General features: G+C 34.6%; 1 protein-coding gene across 1 annotated transcript in view; it reads right to left on the reverse strand.

The window, feature by feature from the left end:
- Positions 1 to 405: 405 nt before the first annotated feature.
- Positions 406 to 12,820, reverse strand: part of LOC111506062 (uncharacterized) — a 44,691-nt gene continuing 32,276 nt past the window's right edge. Inside the window, exons 8-9 of the mRNA XM_023160995.2 lie at positions 8,411 to 8,609; positions 406 to 615 (exon numbers count right to left, since the gene is read on the reverse strand). Coding sequence (XP_023016763.2) covers positions 489 to 615; positions 8,411 to 8,609 — 326 coding nt within the window. The 3' untranslated portion in view covers positions 406 to 488. The remainder of the gene's footprint in view (positions 616 to 8,410; positions 8,610 to 12,820) is intronic.

A 12,820-nucleotide genomic window follows, 5' to 3' on the forward strand; every position in this document is an offset into this window, starting at 1 on the left:
TCTCGGCCAGTGCCTTTTTTGCAATTTTGTATTTTTTTGGTAAAGCAATTAAAAATACAACTTTTTCGTCGCTTGTGTTTTCTTCATATCATGCTTCGTTATCGAAGTATATCAAGCAACTGCGGCAGTTGAAACGTTTGAAGATTGTGACCGAGAAGAAGACCACGGCGAAACCAGGCAAACCAACCAAAACACTGACGCCAACCGTGAGAGCCTACATTTCTATACAAATTATGATTTCATAGAAAGTTCTATCAATAATATTTGGTTCGGCGGAACATTGGGTGGTAATCTTATTATTATTAGTGTTCTTTGAGTTTCTGTCTTCTCCTCTTGTCGTTAACATAATTTTCAAACACGGTTTCGGATCATTGACAGCAATAAACTGATAAATGAATCAACCCATTTTCGAATGATATAAAAAACAATATATTCTTATCAAATTCATCAATAATCAAATATACAATAGACAAACTTAACGAGATATACTAATTATTCGAATTGCTGTCCTTCTTCTTTTTCTTCTTGACAGGAAGGCCGCTTGAGAACTCTGAGGTAGTTAAGCTCAATGATTTGATTTTTCTTTTTTGAACTGGCCTCTGAGGTTCTTTATCCCTGAAAAAAAAACATTTTTAGTACGATTTATTAGTCTACATAAAACTGTCCGAAAATGATAATTAACAAATAGTCTTCGTTCCTAGGTGATTTTAAAATTTTAGAGGTCCTTCAAAATTTCAGAATATCACAAAGTGGTAGCTTTCAATCTCAGAAGTCGATCAAAGATAGGGAGGAAAAAAAATTCAAAAATATTCATTTGCAGGTCACTACTTATTTTGTTCGTGTAACGATCCATAAACATTACCAACAAAATATATTAATTTTGTCCAGAGGTGCCTGCATATTGTAATTTCTTAAAAACCGAGAGTATTCCGCAATAAATGTGTTACTGACAATTTAGTTTGATATAATACAGGGTAGTTAAAATAACCCCTTCCTGTCTTTGGGAAAGTGAATAATATTTTTACAATCTCTCAGAATCTCTCAGTTGTTTCTTAGCACCTATGTGAATAAAGAACGACAACATCCTGAGCATGGATGTGTGACGTTTGTTAACGTCATTTGTCGCATTTTCTCAATTAGCCAGTTGGAATATTTTTTAGCTATTGCTATTTTCAATTCAAAGTTACATATTCAACTTAATGTCGATGAAATTTTTCGTACCACACTGAAATTTCTGACAGATACTTATTTTATTCACGAAAGAACAATTTGTAAGGATCGTGTACCAAAAAATATAAAAAAAACTCTCGAAAAAATGAAAGCATATTTAGGCCGATCCGCGTTATAATGTTATTCAGATTTGGTACCGAAGAGCTGATAATGCAAGTATCTTACGGCGAATCATCGAATGTCTACCAGTGAGGATGACAGTGTTTCATATAAGTGAAATTTTACCTATCATTTAGTATATTGTGTAGAAATCCTGTGAATGATATCTGATTTGATTCCACAACTAATGTTTGGAATACGAACTGAGTAGAGAAGAGTGTTTTTTGTATAATTCAGTGTTTATATGAAAGTATTTGTTACGAAAGTAGTTTTTTTCCTGTAATTGTTTACAGGAAAGTAGCTGTTTCGGGAGGGCTTTTTCTTCCAGTTTGTGTCTGAAAGTTACTTCTTCGCATGATCTACACATCTTTGTATACTTATAGTATTTTTTTTAATTTATTGCTTTTTCCTTTTTTTGGAAGATTCTCACATTTTTTATATCAAGATGGAGAAGCGGAAAGGCAAAAATATATTTTTCGATTATCTTATAAAAATTTTTTTAAATTAATGTTATGATTTGGGAGGATTTTGGTATCGTATACTTTATATTCAGATAACATTATTTTGTAAATTTGGTTAAATTCCAGGTTCTCAGATTACTCAGTAGCCGTCAACCCCGTCATTTTTGCAACACATCAGATAATCTCACCAAAGCGAACCTCCTATGAATATTTTTAAAACAGTAGCCAGCTACGCGTAATAGTTGTTCTTCCCACAGCGTTGCGGCACATTTCATGTGCCCACTTTAGCCGGTAATGGCGGGACTTTTCTACTATGCATACCAGAGCAATCATTGTATGACTACGGTAATTAATGAATCTGAGTGATTAATAGCTGGTTCCATTCTATACCGAAAAAAAACTGGCTGCTTCATTAGATTTATCACTTTTTTCATTTTAATACTTTATTAAGTTCATATCCAATTTAAATCTGGAAACAATGAATTATAAATTACAGCGGCTACTTCGTATGAACGGCAGATGGGTTTTATTCTTGTTGTTCGGTTGGCGTTTCCATATTGATGATAAAAATAATGGAGTTTCTATGCAAAAGAATCCATTCATTACTGTGGGGAATTTGTGTTCAATCCGGCTAGTGGAAATCGCTTCATAATCATTATCCTCAGATTATTATAGTATTACTAGCCGCGCCTGTTTGCAAGTCAAGAACTACTTGTATTTATTTATTGGTAATTCCAAGAAAAACATCCGCTCATAGAGGAATGAAAAAGGTACACACATTATTGAAATGTAAAATATACAAGATTTTACAAGATATTGGTTGTTTCAAAAGTTTAGTTCATTTTTAATGACATGTGTTTTTGTGTCATGTCATGTGTTCGGGTTTTATCTCCGTAACCAATTATTTGTAAAACTGTTATTTTACGCATTTCCGTTGATCTAACCATTTGTCAGACTTGAAGTTAACAAACTTTAAACTTATATTAAAATACTGACAACTACTGTTGTAACATACAAAACAAGTTGACAAGACGTTTTAAACTAACGTTGCCACGGATATTATTTACAGTGTTTTAAAGGATACCATGTAAAAAATAATTGCTATGGTTTTTGCTTACTTTCTTATTATCAATACCTCAACATGAAATAAGTTTTCAGTATATTGCAATAAGTTTTTAGTGTATTTTATCGACTTTTGGTAACCACATGATTTTAATTTATTTTTTCTTAATTGTTGCAATAAACTTGAAAGCGATAACATTTTTGAATACAGGATGAAGATGCCTTTCAAACGATATATCACAAGAATATACTTCCCATTTAAAAAATTGGGGGTTGTACCTGTCATTCGACGGGGGTTGAAGGTAGCGGTAGCAAATTATAATTTAAATTGGACGTGTTTCGGGATTTTGTTGAAATATGTATCGTAACCGAAATACTGAATTTATTCCATTTCGCTTTTACACACTATATGAGATTTTCGGCCAATATTTCTCCACGAATTCTAATTGAAATAAAGAGCCGCCGAAACAGCCAGAAGAATTATTCAGGCATTTAGCAATTATAGTGTTAATGAACGCACTGTTCGGCGTTGGTGTGCGAAATTTCTTTCTGGAGATTTTTGCCTCGAAGATGAGTCCCAAAGTGGTCGATCACCTACAGTAATCCAGGACGAGGATATGAGGATCCCGGTGGAGACTGACCCATCAAAAACGGTGCGTGGGATTGCGGAACAACTACTATGAGGCTGAGGGTACCAAAATCGCGACGGCCGAGCGATGGCGACCGCTGGGTGGTACGGGGCGATGAGGAGAAGTATCTTGCGTGGGCACGAAACTTCGGTCGGTCAATCGTGCTGGAGTAGAGTTATGAGCAACATGTCACGTCATCGTAACACAAGTTTACGTCGAAGAGAACTAATGGAGCCAAGTCTACTAACGAAAACGTAGTTATTATCACCTAGAGATGATGTTATTCCATAAAAGAAGGAAGAAGTAATTTTGGCAAGTTTTTTACCCTTTATTACGAGCTGAGGTGAACATTTTTACTGTCGCATAGAGCAGGTTTTGACAAAATATACGAAGTACATTCTTTATTATCAATTTTCATTTGGTGCATCGCTCTATCGCTTCGCCGCGCCACTGCTCGTTTCGTGCACGTCACCTATATATGTTCGCGTCGCTTCGTCATCGCTTAGCCGTCGCCGTTTTCGTGCCCTCGGCCTAGGTCTAACTGATTCGTTTGGAATAGTTTCCAAGAATATCAGGAATCATTTATTTCCTGAAGTTTGATCTAAACCAGGAAATGAGTTATGGAGGTTTGTTTGAGCTTCTTCAGACCAGTGAAATCAAAATCGCAAAAGGTATACGTTACTTTCTCTCAACGTTTCAACAGACTTAATCCAATGAAAAAAAGAACGATAATTAGAAAAGGGTTGAAATGGAGTCGCACACGGGGGCGAACACCTACCTTTCTCGGGTCAGCAGCGCCGTACGTTTTTGATTAATACCGGGGTCATTATCGCATTAAAGCGCGTCGGTTCGAGCAGACACATGGCGCGCACACAAAGGGCTACTTTAAACACATAAATAACTCAGCTTTTTCATTTCGTTGTATAATACAGCCTCACTTTTGTATAGCTCGTTTTTCATGGACAATTTGTGATATCCGTACGGTGAACGTTTTTGTTTGGATCGCACAGTTGTTGGCAAAAAATGCTTTTGTTTGTGCCAATGGACGCGATTCGATGAGGTTCTTATCACTTTTACGCCAAGTTATTAGGAAAAAAACCGGAATTGATCGAAATTTCCAACGATATTATGTTATTTCTTTATGTAGGAGTTGATCTGAATTGAGTGCGCGAAATTGGTAATTTTGTTATCAATGGAGATATGGAATCGTTTGAATTTTTATGCTCATTAGGATGTGAGAAACAAAAAACAATTGTGTAATGCACTCTTCGTAATGCACAAGGCATTTTTTTCAGTTGAAAATAAAGGGATTATCACTGTGCACTGAAACAATGTGTTTATAATCAAATAATAACTGATTGTATTTCCATTGAATACCTAGACAAGCCGTAGGTAATTTTCAAGATGGTGATCAAATGTATTAATGAGGTCAACCGCCAGAAACCCTTTCCTGAGTTCCTAAGGAACTCTTAAATTCCCTAAGAAGGGCGTATTGAAAGATATGGGATGACATTATAACTTGTAAAGTAATATTGAGTGAGACGAAGTGAAACATAATACCATAAGGAATTCCAGACTGGTCAAAAGTGATCATGGATTTGATCTTGACCTTGAAAGTTGGATCAAAGGCAAGTCAATTTTAACCTTTCTTTCCCTATCTTTCAGCCGATATCTCAACAATATTCCTTTTTCAAACGAAACTGTATAATCCGTAAACTTACCCCCTCCATTATGCCATATCCTCTATAAAACTTGAAACTATCGAGAAAATGTGTCAAAGCTATTTTCTGTACACACCTCAACAACTTTTGATGCTTTTTAAAGCTCAGATCATACCTTCTTTGGAGTAATGCTCTCATGTCCTGGCGAAACAAGTGCAATAGCACTTATCGCTCATCGGCTTTATTCACTTCATTTTATTGTGAGACATTTCTTTGTATTATGCAAAATTGCATAATACCCTTGCAAACATACCCTGAAGCTGCTGGATTCCATCCAGAAAAGAGTCATCTGCCCGATTAGAGACGCGAACATCACTTGCAACCCTGATAGTCTGGAACATCGAAGAAAGGTTGGGGACTTGTCTCTCTTCTATAGATACTTCCACGGAGACTGTTCAAGTGACCTGGCACATTTGATTCCACCAAGAGCGGTACATATCAGAAATACGCGACGGATCAAAGTTTTGAGATTCAACTCAGTACACCTCGAACTTCACTGTTTGAGAACTCTTCCATTTGGAGAACTTCGTTTATGTGGAATGAACTTCCTGAGAATGATTTTCCGAATGGATTTAATTTCCAGCGATTGAAGTTCAATGTGAATAGCTACTTTCGCGACTTCATTAATTCCAGTGGCGCATTTGCATTTTTCAGCTGCAGGAAAACCCAGTACCACATCATCTGAAGATCTTGATCTGCCAATGTCCTCTTTTCATTAAACAAAATGTAGGGTGTCTCCAGAGGCTCCAATAAGTTCAAGACATCGCCAGAACACTTACTGACTTTCGACTATCGTCAAACTTAAACCAGTTCGTTTCGTCTTTGACCAATGCATAATAATGACCAGATTCAACGCCAGAATCACAGTGAACAATGACTTTGCGGTTCGACGAGAGTGCTTTGTTCACTCAGTCAATCGGCCGATGTGTGAGCCGATGGTTCAAGCCCCAGGCTGAACGCTCGATTTTCACTTGATATCGTCCAACCTGTGTTAGGAATCACAGGTTAAAAGGCAAGACCTCGTTAGTCCTAGCTCGCACAAGTTTCGGCTTCTGAGGGTTGTCGTTCGTAGGGTTGCGACAGCTGGTTAACGAAAAAAACATTTTTTTTAAACATATTTCGAACCTTCGTAAGAGTTTGGTGCTTCCGTCACAAGTTGAGTCATGTTTGAAGATCATCAGTGTTATCATTAGATTGACTGGTGCCTCAGCTATACCTGTTGTATTATAATAGTCAGTTAGTTTGGCGTATGTTTGGCAATACAGTTGATCGTCATCCGTTAAAAGTTCCATTTTCAGATGATTTAACAATAAGCTTTGCACGGACTGGTCATCAGTCATGTTCGGAAACGCTAGTTGAAGTTCTAGAAAATCACATACGTTTTTTCTACCTCTTGAACTTTTACTACAAAGTAAACAAGTGAGGATTTTTCCAGCAAAAGATCTACAAACACCAAACGAGATATACTGTACGGAATCATTCAATCCACAAGGGTCAGGAGTATTGATTCTGGTGTTTGAGTTTGGTGAATAAGTAGGAACCATTCACGTTCATCGTTAAAACCTCGTTCTTGAAATTCTTCGTCATGCACAACACTTGTAAAATGCTATCCATGTAGCAAGTGTTTCCTGAATCCTAATCCAATTTTCTTCTCAATATTTTCAGGACAACTGTCTACTTATTCGTAAGGAGGAACATGTTTTACAGAATCTGTATCAGAACCATTTGTCAATATTACTTTACAAGTAATAATGCCGTACCATACCTATTAATTTGTCCTACTAAAGGGATTTCTGGATTCTGTACAAGGTCAGGGGAAGGGGTTACTATAGGTTGACATCCCATTGGAACATTTAATCGCCATGATGAGAACTACCTCTATGTGAAAACTACCTAATACTACGGTAATATTCGATTATAATTATTTGAATTATTCCTTTTTAAATTACGGCCCTGAAAATTGGTTGACTGAGTTGAATAAAAACACAATAGCAACTTTCACGTCTCCCTATGTACCGTAGAGTTTATCGAGAGTTTTTTTTCATTTTTAGGTACCTATTAATATTTTTTCCATTGCTCTCAGCGTTTTCTTCGAATATGAAAACCTTTTATGATTATCTGAAACATATCTACAATGAAAATATATTATATGTGTTTTGATGAGCAGAAAAAAAAAATGGTAGCAATAATAGCATCCGAAACGAACACTATAATTATAATGAAAATTGAAATGAAGTAAGTAATGTATATACACAAAAAAATTAATTGTGCAATAAATGTTCGAAGTGGAGTCCTTCTATTTAAGGACAAATAATGGGACAATAAGATGCTCTGCAAGATCACCAGATCTTACTATTTTGGACTATTTTCTATGGGGGACATTGAAGAATAGGATTTACGCTGGCAGAGAGACAGAAAATTTGGAAGACTCGAGATATATAAATTACTTCTTTTCAATTTTCATTACAATTATAGTGTTCGTTTCGGATGTTATTATTGCTATCATTTTTTTTTTGCTTATTAAAACACATATGATATATTTTTGATATAGATATGTTTCAAATAATCATAAAAGGTTTTCTTATTCGAAGTTCAATGTAGAAAACGCTCAGAGCAATGGAAAAAATATGAATTGGTACCTAAAAATTAAAAAACTCTCGAAAAACTCTACGATACATAGGGATATGTGAAAGTTGCTATTATGTTTTTATTCAACTCAGTCAACCAATTTCCAGGGCCGTAATTTAAAAGGGAATAATTCACACGATTATAATCGAATATTATCGAAACATACCGAAATATAAAATTGAATTTAATTTCTCGGTATGAAGTGAACGTCTACGATCCAAAAACTACAACAAAAAATACAGGTCCGTATTTAAAAATTCAATCTCCAGAACCAAAAGAGCTATATTCGATTTCTTTACATCATTGAATAGGTCTCTAAAATACACAACTTTGCCACAATTTAACCGACACTATCTCTTATCGTTTACGAGATCCCCATGTACAGAAACTAATTTGAATAGCCCTGTATAAAGAAAAATTTTCTTTTCTTACATCTCAGTGACTTTTGAACGAAGATTGGCTTGTAGAAAACAATTGATTTTTTGCTAAAATGATAACAATAGTACTTATACATGATTTTTTTTCCAACCTCATTGTTTCGTGCCTTTTTTTAAAGTAAACTAAAAACTCATGAACTCACTCGTGAATGGCTAGTTTCTTGTTGAGTTTCGGTCGATCAGTTTTCGTCAACTGCCCTCTGACGGCCCTGGCGACATCTGTTGGCGTCTCTTTCAATCCGAAACTCGTGACGTAATGCCCCAAGTTCGCTTTTTTGAAATCGAAGATCGGTCGCATTTTGCTGGAGTAAGTGTTGTAGAAACGTGACCAAGAAGAATATGCTGAAACAAAATTGCAATTATGTTTTTTGCTTACTGATAGCGTTTTGGTGTTTAACGTTCTATATATATATATATATATATATATATATATATATATATATACAGTGTCACCGATAAAGTCCGCATCAAATGGGAAACTTTTTTATTTATCGTTTTATGTGAAATTTGATTTTGGCTGTAGATTTTGCTTAAGAAATGATGTCAAATGGCGTCTAAAAAATGGGTCACGTGATTTCCTTAACCTGTCAAAATTGACATTTAAAAAAAGAAACATCGAAAAATGACATTATTCTTCAAAATATCCAAAAATATCAAGGGATAAAAACATTTTCTTTTGTAATTTTATACCCACACACCAAGTTTCAAACCCATAATAAGTATTTTATATTTTCACTATTTTTCCGCACTCTTGCTTTTTCTACTTATCAAAATTTAAGCACACCTGTACTAAATCATTTATTTTAACTAAACTCGTCACCGAATTTCTTTTTTTGTAATATAATAATATTTTAAGAGCCTCTTTGATGTTAAAAACAAATTTTGAAAATTAAAAGTTGTCAAACTTGATGCAAAGTTCATCTAGTTTCAACGGGGCTTTCAAAACTATACAGTACTTGAGTTTTTTAATGAGCAATGGCCTCACAATATGAATTAGAACAAAACGGAACATTAGGAAACATCATTTCGTGATTCTTGAAGCCCATTCAATAAAAGAAAAAAACTCATAGTATTTACATTTACCTACTCCGCTAACAACACTAATTTAAAAAAACTGGGTAGGCTGTGAAAAAATATGAAACTACATAATGTGTTTTAGAAAACGTCACTGTCACTGAATAAATTAATGCCCGTTAGTTCAATGTAATGTATGAAAATTAAAATAATATGTTATCTTCACAAGAAAAAATTGAAATTGTGCTAATTTGTGGTGAAAACACATTGCATCGACAAGTGGCTGATATTTTTAACGCAAGACATCCTGGTAGACATGTACAGCAATCCACTGTAAGTAGAATTTTAAAAAAATTTAAACTGACTGGTTCAGTTGAAAATACTTTTAAAAAACGTCATAATCCATCACGCAATAATGATGAGATTCAGTTGGCTGTCTGCCTGGATGTTATCGAACAGGGAAAATCAAGTATTACCAATATTGTAGATAGAACTGGCGTTAAAAAAGAAAGCGTAAGAGCAATTTTACATAAAAATAAATTCTAACCCTACAAACCCAAATTTATAAATACCTTAAAGGAAAGAGATTTCGATGTTCGACTAGATTTCTCTTTCTGGTACCAAGGAGAAGTAGAATTAAACAGAAAATTTCCTTACAAAATCCTATGGACCGACGAAGCTACCTTCACATCGAACGGCGTAGTCAGTTCCCAGAGTTGTAGGTGGTGGGCTCAGGAAAATCCTCATTTTGTGATAGAATGTCGGGACCAATATTCATTTAAAACAAATTTGTGGTGCGGTGTTTTAAATAATCAGGTAATGGGACCATTCTTTTTTAGACACAATTTAACTTCTCAGGATTATTTGCAATTTCTAAATACTGAGATCAGTGATATAGTGGACAATATGCCCGTTGAAATAAGACACAGTCTGTGGTATCAATGTGACGGGGTTCCTATTCATAGTTCAAGACAAGTCAAAGAGAAACTATTACAAATGTTTAGGGGCAAAGTTATTGGGCGAAATATGGAGCAAATATGGCCGCCTAGGTCGCCAGATTCAACCCCACTAGATTTTTTCTTGTGGGGTTACTTAAAACAAATCGTTTATAAACAAAGACTTTTTCGTGACGTGAATCACCTAGAAACTGTTATTAGAAACTCTATTTTAAACATAAACCCTGTGAGTATCAGCAACTCAATAAAAGATGTATCAAGAAGGACAATTATCTGCATAGAACGCGATGGAAGACATACAGAAATGTAGTGTCTTTTTGAGTCTTTTTTTCGTGTTTTTTTGCTATTAGGTATAGGTACATGTTTATTTTCAGTTCCTTTTAATTAAGATTAAATTCCACTGTATTTTTTGTTAAAAAAACAATAAACACTCTAAGATATTGTTTCCTAATGTTTCGTTTTGTTCTAATTCATATTGTGAGGCCATTTGCTCATTAAAAACTCAAGTACTGTATAGTTTTGAAAGCCCCGTTGAAACTAGATGAACTTTGCATCAAGTTTGACAACTTTTATTTTTCAAAATTTGTTTTTAACATCAAAGAGGCTCTTAAGATATTATTATATTACAAAAAAGAAATTCGGTGACGAGTTTAGTTAAAATAAATGATTTAGTACAGGTGTGCTTAAATTTTGATAAGTAGAAAAAGCAGGAGTGCGGAAAAATAGTGAAAATATAAAATACTTATTATGGGTTTGAAACTTGGTGTGTGGGTATAAAATTACAAAAGAAAATGTTTTTATCCTCTGATATTTTTGGATATTTTGAAGAATATTGTCATTTTTTGATGTTTCTTTTTTTAAATGTCAATTTTGACAGGTTAAGGAAATCACGTGACCTATTTTGTAGACGCCATTTGACATCATTTCTTAAGCAAAATCTACTGCCAAAATCAAATTTCACATAAAACGATAAATAAAAAAGTTTCCCATTTGATGCGGACTTTATCGGTGACACTGTATATATATATATATATATATATATATATATATACATATATTCACATTTTGTCTTCAATCGAGGACCGCCTGCCCGGTACTGATGATGCCCAATAGGCTGAAACAGCTGTCTACCGGTGGCTCTTAAATTGAAATCAATATGGGAATGAATGAATGAATCAGAAAGTACTTATCTATTTATATATACAGGGTGTTCCTTAAACACATGCTAATATTAAAGGAGGTAATTCTTAGACCTATATTAAGAAAAAAACTTCCTATGGACGTATGTCCTAAACGCCTTAACTTTTGAGATACAGGGTGGCAAAGTTTTCAAAAATAATCAGTTTTTTAATAATAACTGAGATAATTTTGTAGACATCTTTGGCATATTTGGTCCATATGTTCCATGCCTCAAGGCGCATTTTCTGATGTACACAAATTTGTATTTTTTCAAACAGTGGCATCCCTACGGGTTTCGCATTGAATATTTTTGGGGAAAAAGTACTACGCCAATGCTTTCTTTTCAAAATAAAATCATTTTTAAAATCCTCATTTATTTTTGAGAAAATTTGATCTTCTGGTATTTCTTTGTCCGACGCATGATTTTCACTCAAAAAAATAAAAATCGACAGAAAGCAAATTAAGAAATTAGATCAATTCTAAAATGAATGAGAATCTGAAAATTGCTTCATAACGCATTATCAATTCCCTAATAATATTTGAAAACATAATCTGCAAAAAAATAAATTTTTCACAAAAACGAGTTTTATTTTATTTTGTGACAGTGAGTCTAAACGAATAGCACAAATTTTTTAATTAGTAATAATACACAATTATATTATATTATATTATAAAAATTGTTGGAAGTGGCCACCTGCACTTAGTATGCATGCTTCCGCCCTTCTACGCATGGAATTACGCACCCGTTCAAATATTCCCGGCGTATTTCGTATAGTTTCACACGAGGCAACTATTCGCTCTCTTAAATCTTCTAAAGTATTAACGGGAGTTTTATACACAAGAGTTTTAAGGTGACCCCATAAAAAAAATCTAAACTGTTGAGATCGGGGGATCTTGCTGGCTATTGCTGAGGTCCTCCGCGACCTATCTAACGATTAGGATAAACTGTATTTGAATGGTTTCGGACAATTACACTGAAATGAGCAGGGGCGCCATCGTGCATATACCATATTCGATTCCTTAACGCAAGTGGCACATCTTCCAATAACTCAGGTAAGTCTTCTTCGAGAAAGTGTAAATAAGAACGACCATCAAGGCGTCCTGGTAGAAGAAATGGGCCTATTAGATGATCACCTATAATTCCTGCCCATACATTAACCGAAAATTGGTGTTGGAAATGGGTTTCGGTTATTGCATGGGGATTTTCTTCAGCCCACACATGATTGTTATGGAAATTTTGAATGGCATTCCGAGAAAAATTTGCTTCGTCTGTGAACAAAATTTGTGTCTCAAACTGCGGATTTAGTGCAATACTTTGTAGATACCACTGACTGAAGTTCACACGCTGTGGAAAATCTCTGGGGAGTAATGCCTGCACTCTTGAAATATGGTATGGGTATAACA

This window comes from Leptinotarsa decemlineata, unplaced genomic scaffold (assembly GCF_025532065.1).
Source record: "Leptinotarsa decemlineata unplaced genomic scaffold, Ldec_3_MD MMD2_tig00026328_RagTag_RagTag, whole genome shotgun sequence".
Classification (NCBI taxonomy): domain Eukaryota; kingdom Metazoa; phylum Arthropoda; class Insecta; order Coleoptera; family Chrysomelidae; genus Leptinotarsa; species Leptinotarsa decemlineata.